This window comes from Procambarus clarkii, chromosome 68 (genome assembly GCF_040958095.1).
Source record: "Procambarus clarkii isolate CNS0578487 chromosome 68, FALCON_Pclarkii_2.0, whole genome shotgun sequence".
In the NCBI taxonomy this organism is placed as follows: Eukaryota; Metazoa; Arthropoda; class Malacostraca; order Decapoda; family Cambaridae; genus Procambarus; species Procambarus clarkii.
In genome coordinates, this window is record NC_091217.1 from 17,383,605 (window position 1) to 17,400,268 (window position 16,664).

The 16,664-nt window shown below is 50.5% G+C and overlaps 1 protein-coding gene across 3 annotated transcripts in view; it reads left to right on the top strand.

Moving 5' to 3' along the window:
• The window catches only part of LOC123774824 (oxysterol-binding protein-related protein 1), a 229,664-nt gene that overhangs the window by 151,308 nt on the left and 61,692 nt on the right, over positions 1-16,664 (top strand). For all 3 annotated transcript variants that reach the window (XM_045769486.2, XM_069310883.1, XM_069310884.1), the window contains 2 exons: positions 13,780-13,990; positions 14,429-14,538. In XM_045769486.2, the coding sequence (XP_045625442.1) occupies positions 13,780-13,990; positions 14,429-14,538 (321 nt within the window). The remainder of the gene's footprint in view (positions 1-13,779; positions 13,991-14,428; positions 14,539-16,664) is intronic.

Here is a 16,664-nt window from a genome sequence, read left to right on the forward strand (position 1 = left end):
AAGAAACTTTGCCCATTTGTTTCTGCCTCGTGCGGGAATCGAACCCGCGCCACAGATTTACGAGTCCTGCGCGCTATCCACCAGGCTACGAGGCCCCTAAATGTGTGTGTGTGTGTGTGTGTGTGTGTGTGTGTGTGTGTGTGTGTGTGTGTGTGTGTGTGTGTGTGTGTGTGTGTGTGTGTGTTGGCTCTATGATCCCTCCTTTCTAGCCTGCGGCTGTTTAGAGCAATGACTCCTGTCCTCCTCCTCTATCATACCTAGTTTTAAAGCTACGAATAATCATTGCTTCCACAACCTGCTCCTTCAGTTCATCACATTTCCCCCACTACTCTCATGCTAAAAGAAAACTTTCTAACGTCTCTCTGACTCATCTGAGTTAGTCCAGTTATATCGATATATTCAACGTTTTCTTTATAAAACTTAGTATGTATGTATGTATGTCCCTAGAGTGTGAGGACGGGTTGCTTGGTGATGTTATTACAACCTTGTTAGTGTTCTTTGTTGTACTAGGCTTCTCAGTCCAATGGCTGTTTTACTATCACTTAGGAAAACGTATGCAAATTAAGTAAAGTTGCGTAACCCCTCCCCCCCCTCACAGGCGATAGACCTCAATTGGCCTACTTGACGTCAGTAGATAGTTCTCGTTATTAGTATGAAGTTATGGTCCTGTCAAGGGTTACAGGATCCATGTAGAAATGTTGTGCACGAGGAGTGTTATGAACCCCCAGGTAGCCTAGTGAGGCAGGTGCCTTGTGAGAGTTATTCTTTCCACCTCACTGGATTTAGGAGTCGGGGGAAGGAAGTTAATTTATCAAACATCAGTGAATTATTATTAAAGACAAGCAGAGGACGAGCATCTTATAAAAGATAGATGGAATGAGATGTCATCATTTTGTAACATGTCGTGATGCAGATGGAGGTCGTAAGCCGGCACTTGAGTTACTACAGTCGTCAGGAACAGACGTCCGTCGGTGCCTCCTGGGAAGAAAGAATATAGTTCTTGGTAAAGTGTTTGAGTGAGAGCTACAGTGTACAACTGACGAGGAAGTTTACCAACTCCTAAACTTACGTTATTTTACGGGTGTAAATCGGTGGAAATCACTTAAGAACATTATATTTGACAAAAAGTTATTTTCCAACTCAAACCGTGCAGGATATGTTATTCTACTCCAATGTCTAAAGTCTTTACGATGGGCACAGTCTCTCAGGTAGTGGTCAAGGCGGTGTCCGTCACTCACCACACGTTCTGTAGCTCCAGAGCTCTCCTGTTGTGTCCATCCCATATTCCCATGGGTGTTTGTATCAAAGACAAATTCTCTCTCTTAAAGATTCTCTCCCGCGGCCATATCCGTTTCTTCCATAATGATTGGTGTTGCCAACTTCAACTACATTGTACCGACATACAAATTAACTGATTGATTCATCTATCCTTCATTACTTTGTTACGGTGTTGTAGCCTGATGATACCTTCAACTTGTGGAAGTCTTGGGGATGAAGTATTCAAAATGCTCTCCTTTAGCGCCCTCAGCAGCCAGCACATCTGCTCCTTTATTTCCACAGATTCCAACGTGGGAAGGGAGCCACAGAAACTTGATTACCTTTCCCTGATTGATTAGTATTTTCACAGCTCTTGATTTCAGCGACTGTCCCTGATTTTCAGTCTGTATTTTCTTAAGGCTTTGTCTTGCGGCTTTTCAAATCAGTGCAGATCACTACTCTCTTTTATGTATCTCGGTTCCACTTGATTAGCAGTTAGCTGTGCTTGCGTTAAGGAGACATAGTTCTCAATTCTGGCTCGCTCTAAAATTCCTAGTTACAGTGTACGCTGCTCGAGCCCTACCATTAGTATGCTTACATGAACCATAACTGTAGATTTAATCTATTAAGTTTTTTCCATTAAACATTTTAACATTTATTTTATTAATAATGGATTTTTTTTGTCATTTCGTTTATTGTAATATTACATAGTTCATCGTCTAACCACTTGGACTGGATGGTAGAGCGACGGTCTCGCTTCATGCAGGTCGGCGTTCAATCCCCGATTGTCCAAGTAGCTGGGTACCATTCCTTCCCTCCGTCCAATCACAAATTCTTATCCTAACCCTTTCCCAGTGCTATATTGCTGTAATGGCTTGGCGCTCTCTGTCTCTCTCATCGTCCCAGGGAGGTCCACATCCTGGGTACTCTGATGAGGGGTTGAAATCGTAAAAAGGTTAAGAACCCGCACTCTCCAGTAGGTACTCAGTGAAGATGTGTTTTGAAACAGACCATGTCTAGAGTACATTGTGCAAAAAGCGAATAGTAGTGATTTGTAGTGAAGATATGTGGCCAAAATGGGCACGATAGTTGTTGGGTATTGGAGTTGAAAGTCAGACGATTTTTCAATACATTTTGACAATCTTTTGGCAGAGTGGTTATAGTACTGGACACGGCAAGGGGCGTGGAGGCCCTTGCTAACACGGTTCGAATCCTTCTGAAGTCAAGAGTTTTCCGATATAAATATTTATATTTATTTTATATGAAAAGAAACATTGGAGGAAGAACTCCTGGACTAGGAACAGAGTGCATGGGGAGAGACAGACAGACATTCTCTTATTGTATAGATGTAATAAAGAGTATTCAGAGAAGGCCTTACTGATTGTTCCTTAGCACTTGAATATTTTATGTTTCTCTACCACCCTTACTTTATTTTATTCAATATGTAAATATATAAATGTATAGCAGCATTCGCATTATACAGAAATATAAATAACTTCAATAAACTTGCTTATTGAAATATATTTTATACTAAAGCATTATGAAATGTTACATAATAATGTCCTCGTCCGGAAACGTTTGGGGAGGCGTCAAGCCCGCTGGGAACTCTCCCACCAGCCGCTCTGAAAGTTGGTTTGAATTAAATTTCACAAAAGATATTTTTTTTCTTTAAACAATTTTTATATTTAAACTTTTTGTTGCAAGATTGTTGGCATTAGCTTGGATTGTTTCAGATATTTGTGTTTACCTCCGTGCATAGTTAGTGTGTTTGTGTAGTTACAGAAGAGTACAAGCGGACGGAGTCTCGGAGGTGACTTGAGACAGATTGACAGATTTGAAATAGACGGAAGAGAGACATATTGAAAATTATTGAATTATATTAAAGTGAAGAGAGAATTAGACATATATTTGAAAATAGTAGAAAGAGGAAGGTTAAAATAGTGTGTGAGACGAAAGGAGGGAGAAGGAATTAGAGATACGGAATGATATGGTTATAAAGAAAAATGAGGACAAGGAGAAAGAGTGTTAAAGGTTAAGAGTGATGTTAGGAATTGTAAAAGTGAGGAGTAAGAGTTCACGGGTCTGTGAAGGGGGAGATTTGAAGGCATCGAGAGCAAGAATGTGGAGCGGGATTGTGGAAATAGACAACTGGTAGTTAGATAACGCTGTAGGAGGAGATAAGGGAGCTTATACGAGAGTGTGACACACTGAAGTGATTCTGGTCCTGGTGAGAGATTGAGATTAAGAATGGGTTAAGAAACGGAAGAAAGTTGCCCCCAGACCAACACCTCAGGTGCCCCCCCAGACCAACACCTCAGGTGCCCCCCCAGACCAACACCTCAGGTGCCCCCCCAGACCAACACCTCAGGTGCCCCCCCCAGACCAACACCTCAGGTGCCCCCCCAGACCAACACCTCAGGTGCCCCCCCAGACCAACACCTCAGGTGCCCCCCCAGACCAACACCTCAGGTGCCCCCCCAGACCAACACCTCAGGTGCCCCCCCAGACCAACACCTCAGGAGCCCCCCCAGACCAACACCTCAGGTGCCCCCCAGACCAACACCTCAGGTGCCCCCCCAGACCAACACCTCAGGTGCCCCCCAGACCAACACCTCAGGTGCCCCCCAGACCAACACCTCAGGTGCCCCCCAGACCAACACCTCAGGTGCCCCCCCAGACCAACACCTCAGGTGCCCCCCCAGACCAACACCTCAGGTGCCCCCCCAGACCAACACCTCAGGTGCCCCCCCAGACCAACACCTCAGGTGCCCCCCAGACCAACACCTCAGGTGCCCCCCCAGACCAACACCTCAGGTGCCCCCCCAGACCAACACCTCAGGTGCCCCCCCAGACCAACACCTCAGGTGCCCCCCCAGATCAACACCTCAGGTGCCCCCCCAGACCAACACCTCAGGTGTCCCCCCCAGACCAACACCTCAGGTGCCCCCCCAGACCAACACCTCAGGTGCCCCCCCCAGACCAACACCTCAGGTGCCCCCCCAGACCAACACCTCAGGTGCCCCCCCCAGACCAACACCTCAGGTGCCCCCCCCAGACCAACACCTCAGGTGCCCCCCCCAGACCAACACCTCAGGTGCCCCCCCCAGACCAACACCTCAGGTGCCCCCCCCAGACCAACACCTCAGGTGCCCCCCCCAGACCAACACCTCAGGTGCCCCCCCCAGACCAACACCTCAGGTGCCCCCCCCCAGACCAACACCTCAGGTGCCCCCCCCAGACCAACACCTCAGGTGCCCCCCCCAGACCAACACCTCAGGTGCCCCCCCCAGACCAACACCTCAGGTGCCCCCCCCCAGACCAACACCTCAGGTGCCCCCCCCAGACCAACACCTCAGGTGCCCCCCCCCAGACCAACACCTCAGGTGCCCCCCCCAGACCAACACCTCAGGTGCCCCCCCCAGACCAACACCTCAGGTGCCCCCCCCCAGACCAACACCTCAGGTGCCCCCCCCAGACCAACACCTCAGGTGCCCCCCCCAGACCAACACCTCAGGTGCCCCCCCAGACCAACACCTCAGGTGCCCCCCCCCCCAGACCAACACCTCAGGGGACAAGGGTGACTCAACAGGACAGCCGAAGGTACACGTAAGCAAGTTTAGGCTCTTAAACCAGTCTTAAGCAACCTCAAGGGTCAAATACACGTCACACAGTTCCAAGGTTGTTCCGAGAACGTTCAGAGTTTGGGACCTCTGTTGAACCCTAATTAACTTCATTCTGTATGAACCAGCTATTCATTTTTTTATATTGTAATTAATAACAAATGTGTAGTAGTCTGTGGAGGTGGTTGTCTATAGTGGTCGTTGTCCTCATGTGTGGAAGTGGTCGGTTGTGGTGGTGGTCGTCCAACCCGGTCGTCTGTGGTGGTTTTCTTGAGGTTATCTTGAGATGATTTATGGGCTTTAGTGTCCCCGCGGCCCGGTCCTCGACCAGGCCTCCACCCCCAGGAAGCAGCCCGTGACAGCTGACTAACACCCAGGTATCCTGTTTGCTGCTAGGTAACAGGGGCATAGGGTGAAAGAAACTCTGCCCATTGTTTCTCGCCGGCGCCCGGGATCGAACCCGGGACCACGGGATCACAAGTCCAGCGTGCTTTCCGCTCGGCCCGACCGGCTCCCTCCCGGTGGTGGTGGTCGTCGTCTGTGGTGGTGGCCATCTGTGGTGGTGGTGGTCGTCTGTGGTGATGGTGGCCGTCTGTGGTGGTGGTGGTCGTCTGTGGTGATGGTGGTGGTGGCCGTCTGTGGTGGTGGTGGTCGTCTGTGGTGGTGGTGGTCGTCTGTGGTGATGGTGGTGGTGGCCGTCTGTGGTTGTGGTGGTGGTGGTCGGGGGTGTCATAAACATAATCCCCAGGAGAAAGAGTGCCGACTTTAGCTGGCAAGGTTATGGTAATGGTGGGTGAAGTTACCCGTGGTGCTGCTGGGGTGGGGGCACTAGATGATGAGTAGTATAATAATAGTGGTGGTAGCGGTATAGTGATGTATTGTGGTGGTGGGGGGTATTTGTGATGATACTGGTGAGGGTACTGGTGGCGATATTAGCAGTGTCCGGGGCAGCCCCACTGCAGAGTGCTGTGTCCGTGGCAGCCCCACTGCAGAGTGCTGTGTCCGTGGCAGCCCCACTGCAGAGTGCTGTGTCCGTGGCAGCCCCACTGCAGAGTGCTGTGTCCGTGGCAGCCCCACTGCAGAGTGCTGTGTCCGTGGCAGCCCCACTGCAGAGTGCTGTGTCCGTGGCAGCCCCATTGCAGAGTGCTGTGTCCGTGGCAGCCCCACTGCAGAGTGCTGTGTCCGTGGCAGCCCCACTGCAGAGTGCTGTGTCCGTGGCAGCCCCACTGCAGAGTGCTGTGTCCGTGGCAGCCCCACTGCAGAGTGCTGTGTCCGTGGCAGCCCCATTGCAGAGTGCTGTGTCCGTGGCAGCCCCACTGCAGAGTGCTGTGTCCGTGGCAGCCCCATTGCAGAGTGCTGTGTCCGTGGCAGCCCCACTGCAGAGTGCTGTGTCCGTGGCAGCCCCATTGCAGAGTGCTGTGTCCGTGGCAGCCCCACTGCAGAGTGCTGTGTCCGTGGCAGCCCCATTGCAGAGTGCTGTGTCCGTGGCAGCCCCACTGCAGAGTGCGGTCTCTGGCAAAAGGAAACAAACAAAACAAGAGCCCGAAACCTGTCGTTATTACAAATGGGGTACCTGTAAGCATGGAACATCTGGAAGAACAAATGGAATATGTAAGTTCGATCACTGTAGAAAGTGCAGAATCCTCTTTAGTACAGGTAAATGCACCGAAAGCTGTGAATGTTTTCACCCAGAACTTTGCAAGAACTCCTTAGATAGGAAAGAATGTTTCAATATGGAATGTCCAGCTTTCCATATACGGGGTACCAGGCGAATAAGACCGACAAACCGCCTCGAGGAAAGCAGCCACAACACTATTTACCAGGATGATTTTAAATGATGATTACCTCGTCTAGTTTCCTAGGCAGGTGGGGGACGGTGGCAGGTGGGGGACGAGGCACGACAAAGGAGAGGGTGAGAGATGAAGAAGGGGAAAAGAAGGGAAAGGGTGAAGGAGAGATGCTAGGTCTGTACAAAAGTCCATTACACTTGAACCCCGACATCACCACCACCCACCCACCACCTCGTCTGCTCTTTTGCGTTCTGGGCCAGAGGGTGTTCCTCTTGGTTCTCCGTCTGGCGTTTCCTTCCTTTTCGGTCTTGCCTTCTATGCCCTCTTTCCCTTCTCGCCCCACTCCTCAGCCCTCCCTTCTGTCTCTTGGCCCTCTTCACCATCTGTCTGTCCGGGCCATTGTCCGTCCTCCTCCAGTCGTTCTTCATGTTGACCGTTTTCGTTCTCCTTCTCCTGTTGAAACTGTCGAAGTGGTCGACCAGTACATTACTGATGGTATGCCTGTCTCTACGTCAGAAACGTAAGTCTGGCTCCTCTCCTTTTTCTTCCCCAGGAGGTAAGAAGGCTTCGATGTATTCCTCACCTTCCGACTCCTACACTATCTCTGCTTCCCCTCCCATTTTAGTGGCAGTCACCTGTACCTGCTATGGAGGTTTCCTTGGTCCTTGATCCTCTCTTGGATGCTGCCTTTGATCCGGTGCCCTCTCTTGTTACTGTCCTTCCTGGCCCCGATTTCCTTGACCACCCCTCTCCTATGCCTTCTTCCGCTCCGGACTCTGTCAGTCCGCCTCTGGTCCGTCCTCCTGCCCCCTTGCCTCCTTTAACTTTGCTAGCGTTGCCAATGCCCCGTCACCCTGATTACACTTATCCTGGTCCTGATCTTCCTTAGTCTATTGTGTTCTTCTTTGCCTTTGTTTCTCCCTTGTTATCTCTGTTTCTGGTCTCTCTTGTTTGCCTGTGTTCAATGGAATATTCGTGGTTTTTATGCCAACTTACATGAACTTTAACTTCTGATCGCGCAGTTTTTATCGCTTTGTGTTTGTCTTCAGGAGCCGATGCAAGGGGCTCGTACTGGTCGCTTCCGAGGTTATTCCTTTCTCTCTTACCCCTCCAGCTTTTGTTAGGGCCCATAACTACTGCTCTCTTGTTCCGTCATGATATTCCCTTCATCCCCTACTTTTCAGTCACCCATTCAGTGTTCTGCAGCCCGTATCTTTGTGACTAAATGGTATACAGTCTGTTCTATTTATCTTCCCCCCAAATGTCCCGCTTTCTCTTCCTGATCTTAAACATCTGTTGGACTCCTTACTAGAGCCTGTGCTCCTGTTGGGTGATTTTAACTGTCGGCATACCCTCTGAGGAGATGTTCTTACGAACACCCAGGGCCACCTTCTTGAACCATTTGTCCCCTCTTCTTCTCTGTTTCTTCTGAATTCTAGTGAGCCCACTCATGTTGACTCCCGCACTTGCACCATCTTCTGTCTTGATCTTTCTCTCTCTGCTCGTCTTATCTTTATTTGGACTTCACCTGGCGGGTTCTTGATAATCTACATAAGTTACCATTTCCCCATCTCTGTCACCTTCTCTTTTTCCTCTCCCCTCTCCTTCCCTAGGAGGCAGTTTGCCAAGACTGGAACCTCTTCACCATATGCGCTACTCTTTCTGACCTCTCTGATCTGCCTCTTCCCCAAGCTTTCCTCTTTCATGACTTTTTATGCAGCCCTCTGCTCTGTTCCTCGCTCTACCTCCTGGGGTGTGCTGAAGTGCATTCCCTGGTGGAATGCAGACTGTGTTCGGGCTGTCCGCTGTAAGCGTGCAGCCTGGAAGTAACACCGCCGCCAACGGACGAAAGATTCTTTTATTTTGTTTTGGAAGGCGAGTGCGGTGGCCCGTAGGGCCATCCGTACAGCTAAGTATGGATATCTTTCGTTTTCACCATTACATCTGACACTCTTCCGCTTATGATCCAGAAGAAAATCCACAAAATAGCAGGTAAGTTTTTCTCAGATGTTTCGCCAATCTTTCATCTCCGTGGTTCTGTTGTGGTGAATCCAGTGTCGGTCGCGACCGAACGGGGTTCTTTTCGACTGTTAGATCCAGTTCTCATCTTCCTTCTTCTTTCCTTACTCGTAAGTCCCTTTTTGAATCTTGTCCCTTAGATTTTTTCACTCGCCTTCACCTTCCCGATAACGATCCTTTCTTGGCGGTAGAGGCGGCTGCAGTGTTACATGACTGTGTGATGCGTGCAGTGGCCGCCCGATGGGCCTGCTGCGGCGCCGCTGGTGGAGGTCGACAGTTCTAACGACACGTGCCCGCTGTCGAAGCGTTCCAGATGTGTGGTGGTGGTAGGACTGTGACTCTTGCGGTGCCTGTTCATGTTACGGGCGTGATGGTGGCAAGTGCCTCTGTCCCGGGGTTAGTGGCTGGTGTGGGGGTCTCTGTGCCTGCTCCTGTGCCCCTCCCACGTACCCCTGTGTCCAGGTTCGCCACAATAGGGGGTTGTTGCCCCTGCTGTCAGCGATGGTGCGAGCCATGATCTAATTCTAATGCTGAAGAAGGATGCCGTCTGGAAGGACTCCGTGCTGCTGGACCCCATGCCGAGGGTCCTCGTCCAGACCTTCGTCATTCCGGATTTTGTATGTCCCCTTCTCCCTGGTTACCGTCTAGTGGGCTGTCCACTTCTGGAGGAGCGGGATGTGTCAGAACAGTTTTGTTTCAAGTATCCTCAGCATCTGTTTCCGGATAAATATGCGTCTTCCTAAGCTCGTTCCGACGTGTTGGGGTTAGTGTTTCTGTTGAGTTATGTTTATTTAGTGTTGTTTCTGTATATGTATTTCAGTTGCCCTGGCTTTTCCTGTTGTAAATGTTGTGTGGTGCTCCAGTCTCTCTTCTTTTATGCTTATATTTGTGATTTGTTTGTATTTTATAAATAAAATAAAAAGTCGAGTGAGAAGCTGCCCTTCTGGATGTGATGTGGGAGCCAGACGATGTATATACCCGCCGCACCAGCGAAGGACGCCGATAATACCCCTGGTGGTAAGGTTGGGAGCCTGGACCCAGCAGGCTGCCTGGATGCATCAGGCGGTGCTCGGATGTTATCCTCTCACTTTTGTTTGAGTTTGTAGCGAATCGGGGATCTGTTCATAGCTGCAGCTTGTCCCTGGAGCTTTCCCTGATCTCAAACGTTACTGTAAGCATTGAGAGCACGTGTACCCAATATCTCTACAAGCGAAGTTGAAGCTGCAATGTCTCCGATGTTATGTAAAGATTTGTTTTACTTTTAAGTGTTTGGCAAACAAGCATGGACAAGGACGCTTTAACATAGATTATATGGCTGATGCTCCTGATTTTCGAGACTGCACCTTGAATGAAGTCATTAGTCACAGATGTTACTGTCCACGTGTGAATGGAGCAACGTCTGAAGAGCAGGATAACCATCTTGCACACATCAGTGCAGGGATTCCTATCCAGGGTCCTGTGCAAAATGGAGTTCCACAAAAATTTGAAGGAGCATACAAAAAAAAAGTTCAGCTTGCCACCGTTTTCCTATAATCGTGTAAAACAATTTAAATGAATAAAGTTTAAATGTGACGCACTATTAAAATAATGTAGCATTTCGAAGGTTTTGCTTGAAAATATGTTTGTTGGACAGTTATTATTTAAGCAATGAGAGTTTTGCGTGGGGGAGGAAATCCTGAGGCGCGGGGAATTTTTGTAGTGGAAAGGCATTCAGTTGGCAGTAATGAAGGACGCCGACGCCTTCTCCACACACAGAGCTAAGAAGGCTTTCAAGGAGGAAAAAGTGTTGACGAGAGCAACTCCAGACAAAGAAAAGATGACAAAACCACACATGAGAAAATGAAGGAACGACGTTTTGTTCCATCCTGGACCATTATCAAGGAGAGTAATAGTGTGGGGAAGAGACAAATAAATGAGGCAAGAAAGTGAGATGCAAGGTTTGGAGGAAGTAACAGAAAGAAAAAGGAAAGAACAAGAATGAAGGGAATGAACGAGTGAGATGGGAAAGAACGAAATAGGAGGGAAGGATGAGAGACACAGAGAAGAGAAAGACGAGAGAGAGAGAGAGAGAGAGAGAGGGAAAGGAGAGAGAGAGAACGAGAGGGAAGGAAAGGAAAAGAACGAGAGGGAAGGGAAGGGAAAGAACGAGAGAGAGAGACGGGAAAGAGCAAAAGAGAAGGGAAAGAGCTGAATAATCATTTAAAATAAAGGAAGGTAAAATGTAAGAAAAAGGGAGAAGAATAGGAAATATAAATATGTAATATTTTCCCCTCTCCCCCCTCTCCCCCAGGCATCTTGCTTTCCCCCTCTCCCCCAGGCACACTACTCGCCCCCCCTTTCCCCCAGGTGCCCTGCTCCCCCCTCTTCCCCAGGCATCTTGCTCCCTCCTCTCCCCCCAGGCGCCCTGCTTCCCCTCTCCCCCCAGGCGCCCTGCTTCCCCCTCTCCCCCAGGCATCTTGCTCACCCCTGTCCCCCAGGCACACTACTCCCCCTGGTACTGGGCCACCTGTCCACCGCTCCTGAAGGTACTTGGCCACCTGTCCACGGCTCCTGAAGGTACTGGGCCACCTGTCCACCGGTCTCAACACTATACAGCCAAGGTAACACGCAGCGGCTCCCACATGCTGTAAACCAACTTTAATTGCAAGTAATTGAAATGTTGCATTGTGCAATCAGGGAGAGTGGCCCAGCTGGCTGCTAATTCAACTTTACTATGTACATAACTTCTCGCCCTTCACTGAAGACTAAGTATTAGCCGGAAGAGCACCTGAGAGTTCATATACTGGGTTTACATCGTGCCAATTTTTAGTCAATTTGTAAAGCTTCCATATTGCTTTCTTTTTAATCTAGTATGGTAAACAACGCCTCGTTGTTCAGCGTTGGTTATTGCTGGGTGAGGAGGGGAGGTGGTGTGGGGTAAGGTTAGGGGTGGGATGGGTCATGGAAGGGAAGGGAAGGGAGGGGGTTGTAGTTAAAGCTTCATCGTAGTGTGTGGTGAGGGGGGACCTGAATGGCAAGTGTGGCCACCGCCTGAGCCTGGTGCCCCTCGCCACCTCTCCTCTCTGGAGCTTGGTCCCTGGCTCCCCTTAATCAATTCATCGCTCATTCACAGCCGGGTGGAACAAACAGCTTGGTGAACCGCTATACGTATAATTACGGAGCGGTACAGTCAGACAAACGTGTTTACCGGTGGTTGGTCAAGTGCCCACAAGTCTCCACACACCAGACACAGTACGGCGCCTGCACTCTGGCTTCATCTGGGGCCTGCACTCTGGCTTCATCTGGGGCCTGCACTCTGGCTTCATCTGGGGCCTGCACTCTGGCTTCATCTGGGGCCTGCACTCTGGCTTCATCTGGGGCCTGTACTCTGGCTTCATCTGGGGCCTGTACTCTGGCTTCATCTGGGGCCTGCACTCTGGCTTCATCTGGGGCCTGCACTCTGGCTTCATCTGGGGCCTGCTACTCTGGCTTCATCTGGGGCCTGCACTCTGGCTTCATCTGGGGCCTGCACTCTGGCTTCATCTGGGGCCTGCACTCTGGCTTCATCTGGGGCCTGCACTCTGGCTTCATCTGGGGCCTGCACTCTGGCTTCATCTGGGGCCTGCACTCTGGCTTCATCTGGGGCCTGCACTCTGGCTTCATCTGGGGCCTGCACTCTGGCTTCATCTGGGGCCTGCACTCTGGCTTCATCTGGGGCCTGCACTCTGGCTTCATCTGGGGCCTGCACTCTGGCTTCATCTGGGGCCTGCACTCTGGCTTCATCTGGGGCCTGCACTCTGGCTTCATCTGGGGCCTGCACTCTGGCTTCATCTGGGGCCTGCACTCTGGCTTCATCTGGGGCCTGCACTCTGGCTTCATCTGGGGCCTGCACTCTGGCTTCATCTGGGGCCTGCACTCTGGCTTCATCTGGGGCCTGCACTCTGGCTTCATCTGGGGCCTGCACTCTGGCTTCATCTGGGGCCTGCACTCTGGCTTCATCTGGGGCCTGCACTCTGGCTTCATCTGGGGCCTGCACTCTGGCTTCATCTGGGGCCTGCACTCTGGCTTCATCTGGGGCCTGCACTCTGGCTTCATCTGGGGCCTGCACTCTGGCTTCATCTGGGGCCTGCACTCTGGCTTCATCTGGGGCCTGCACTCTGGCTTCATCTGGGGCCTGCACTCTGGCTTCGAACCTTGGCTGGCAGGTGTGGGCTAGCCTGAGGTATAACTAGACGCGCGTGTCCGTCTCAGTTCTACGGTTGAATCTCTTGAATGGTGTTCTGAATGACCACACTCAGTGACCGTGCCAGTCAGGGCCGTAGCTTCCTGATGGTCCCAGCATGCCAGGGATACGAGGGATTAACAGTCTGGTACACACAGACCGACACTACTGCTTAAAGCCAGTTGTTGACATGGGAGATTCTTTGCTTGGAGGACGTAATGGAGACTGAGAATTCTATATTCAGGTCCTGGGATCAGGTCCTGAGTGGCAGGGATTCCCAGCACCTTCAGAGCCGGGTCGCGACGGTGGTGGTATTGTTTCCTGGGAATGTAAATTGGCTCCTTGGTTGCCGGTATTGCCTCCTGTGGCGCTCTCCTTGATCTGTTTCAAGGTCCCCGGAGCGTGTCCCGGGGTCCCCGGAGCGTGCCCCGGGGTCCCCGGAGCGTGCCTGGGGGTCCCCGGAGCGTGCCTGTGTGTGTGTGTGTGGTGTTGGAAAAAATAGTAGTTAGTATCTCATCTGGGGCCTGTATTGACATTGTGTATTGACAGTTGAGAGGCGGGCCGAAAGAGCAAAGCTCAACCCCTACAAACACAACTAGGTGAATACACACACACACACACACACACACACGAGGCAGGCGAGAGATTTATAAACCATTCTTACGCTGTCATTCGCAGCAAATCTCCTCTGGCATCACCTGCTTTCAGAGAGACTTATCGTCAGTTAAGAGCTTCTATCACCTGTCCATCTCCCACACCCGTCCTTATCTCCTCTCAGATCTTCAGCCTGCATCTCCGTCTCGACCATATCACAGCCGCTTCACCTAACACCTCTCCCGATATCAGCAGCAGTTATTCCATCACTTAAGTGTATTATCTCTTGCCCTTTCAGGACCAGCCTGCCTGCTGAACAGTTCCAGCGCAACGACTTCTCGCTATGGTCGGTGCTGAAGCAGTGTATTGGGAAAGAGCTCTCCAAGATCACCATGCCGGTGGTGTTCAACGAGCCCCTATCCTTCCTGCAGCGTATGGCAGAGTACATGGAGTATGCCTGGCTCCTGGAGAAGGCTGACCAGGCCCAGGACCCCGTCGTCAGAATGCAGGTAGGCTTACATGCCCTTATCACTTTGAGTCTGGGACAGACAGGTAGGGTTCAGAACCTTGAAAATATAGGTCTTCAGAGCTTGACAAGTGCGGCCGCTGTCAGATCTCCAGTGGTAAGACTGGAGGAATTACACATCTAGCCAGAACGAGGGGCTTTGATACATCTTTTTCAGTGGGTCCCCTGGTCTATAATTAGTTTTGTCGGGGACTGAAAATCTGTAGAACGCACACACACACCGTAGAGTCCAGTAGGCTCAGGAATCTGTACACCAGTTGATTGACAGTTGAGAGGCGGGACCAAAGAGCCGAAGCTCAACCTCCGCAAACACAATTAGGTGAGTACTCACCACCACCACTCCACCCCCTACTTCCCAATCACTCTTCCCCCCCTCCCCCCCCCCCCCACTTAACCACTAACATGGGCGTCCTCTCCACAGTACGTGACGGCCTTCGCCGTGAGCGGTCTGGCCTCCAACTGGGAGCGTGTTGGCAAGCCCTTCAACCCTCTCCTGGGCGAGACCTACGAGCTCCAGCGAGACAACTACAGGTGAGTACACCCACCCCTCCCAGGTGCTCCCAGGTCAGACAACTACAGGTGAGTACACCCCCCTCCCATGTGCTCACAGGTCAGACAACTACAGGTGAGTACACCCTCCCATGTGCTCCCAGGTCAGACAACTACAGGTGAGTACACCCCCCTCCCATGTGCTCCCAGGTCAGACAACTACAGGTGAGTACACCCCCTCCCATGTGCTCCCAGGTCAGACAACTACAGGTGAGTACACCCCCCTCCCATGTGCTCCCAGGTCAGACAACTACAGGTGAGTACACCCCCTCCCATGTGCTCCCAGGTCAGACAACTACAGGTGAGTACACCCTCCCATGTGCTCCCAGGTCAGACGAGTACAGGTGAGTACACCATCCCTCCCATGTGCTCCCAGGTCAGACGAGTACAGGTGAGTACACCCCCCTCCCATGTGCTTCCAGGTCAGACGAGTACAGGTGAGTACACCCCCCTCTCATGTGCTCCCAGGTCAGACGAGTACAGGTGAGTACACCCCCCTCTCATGTGCTCCCAGGTCAGACGAGTACAGGTGAGCATAGATGTAACATTAAATGTTGGTAGTGAGTGGTAATGACCTGACATGCTAGGGAAGGGTCCCCCCCCCCACCCCCCACCACAGGGCTGTGAACTCATAGGGTAGGAGACAGGAGCGCCACTCACCCCCCCCCCGTGTCGAGTCATCGAACTAAGAGACTTATGAATGTATTACAGAATTAGTAGGAATAATCAATCGTGATTAAGTTCTTATGTTAAAATTAACGTCAATTGAGATTAAAGAATAAGTCTTGTATGTTATTAAAGAAGCATTTGACGTCAGTAAGAATATGAAATATGTAAGAAATATTTCGTACTTGGTTAATAAGTACCTCCCAACTTGTTTAAATCATGTAAATTAGTGAAATACAAGTGCTACTGAATATTGTAATTAGCCTGGCTCTCCTATCTTGATTATTCCCAATTGTTTTGGGATAATAAAGTCACATTTAGTGACAAATACTGCATTTTAGTTAATAATCTTTTTCAAAGATTAATTTGGCAAAACTCACCTCGTGGGGTCAGCCCCCCACGAGGTCAGTATGGAGAGGTTAGTTAGTGTGTGTTGAGGTCATGCTGGGGTCAACATCTCTCAGAGGGCAAGACTGACCAACTGGTCTGCCTGTGGTATTTAAGGTAAATGTTCTGTGTTCTGGTTAAATTACGGTGTAAAGTCCACAGCATTTTTGTGTAGTTATTGCCTCAGTCAGGAAGATGTTCAGTTAGGAAAGTATTCAGCTTAGGAAGTATTATTTTATTTTTTATTAATAACCTTTGATTTAATAAATTTTGTCTAGAATTCATGGTGTTTAGAGGAATTTTTCCCCCAACATGTATTTTATACTTTCTGTTAATGTGTTCAAGCCCCGTGCTCGAGACTAAGCATCCTCTGCAAGCATTTATTTAGCACATGAGACCAGAAGGCATGGCAGGATGTGCAGAATACCCCCGTTGAAGAGCAGAGGTGCTCAGAGGTTACCTAAGATAACTCCTTTTTACCTTAATTTAATTTCCCCACTTAACGTAAATCCCCTCCGCCCTTTTCCAATAACTGGGGATCCATTTTCGCGGGATTTTACCTAATTGACGGTATCGTGCTTCACTGTCAGTGTGGGGGAATTACTCGGTGGGTTAGCAGGTGGTGGTGGCGGCGTGATTCAGTTTGCAGTGTAACATAGAAGGTAGTGTAGTGTAGCTACACGTTCGTCGTGCAGTGTAGTGTTATAGAAGGGTACAGTATCCTCTTGTCGTAACGTCTAAACGGTCAAACGTTTAGGTCTTGAGGAGTTGAACTGAAGGTTACACAGTAGAACTCTGGTTTCTGTGTGTATTAAATTATTAACGACCAGCATTTAACCAGTAAGTGAGGTTAAACGTTGGCCTCGTTACAGTCCTTGAGACTGTTCGTCGTCCACGAGACTGTTCGTCGTCCACGAGACTGTTCGTCGTCCACGAGACTGTTCGTCGTCCACGAGACTGTTCGTCGTCCACGAGACTGTTCGTCGTCCACGAGACTGTTCGTCGTCCACGAGACTGTTCGTCGTCCACGAGACTGTTCGTCGTCCACGAGACTG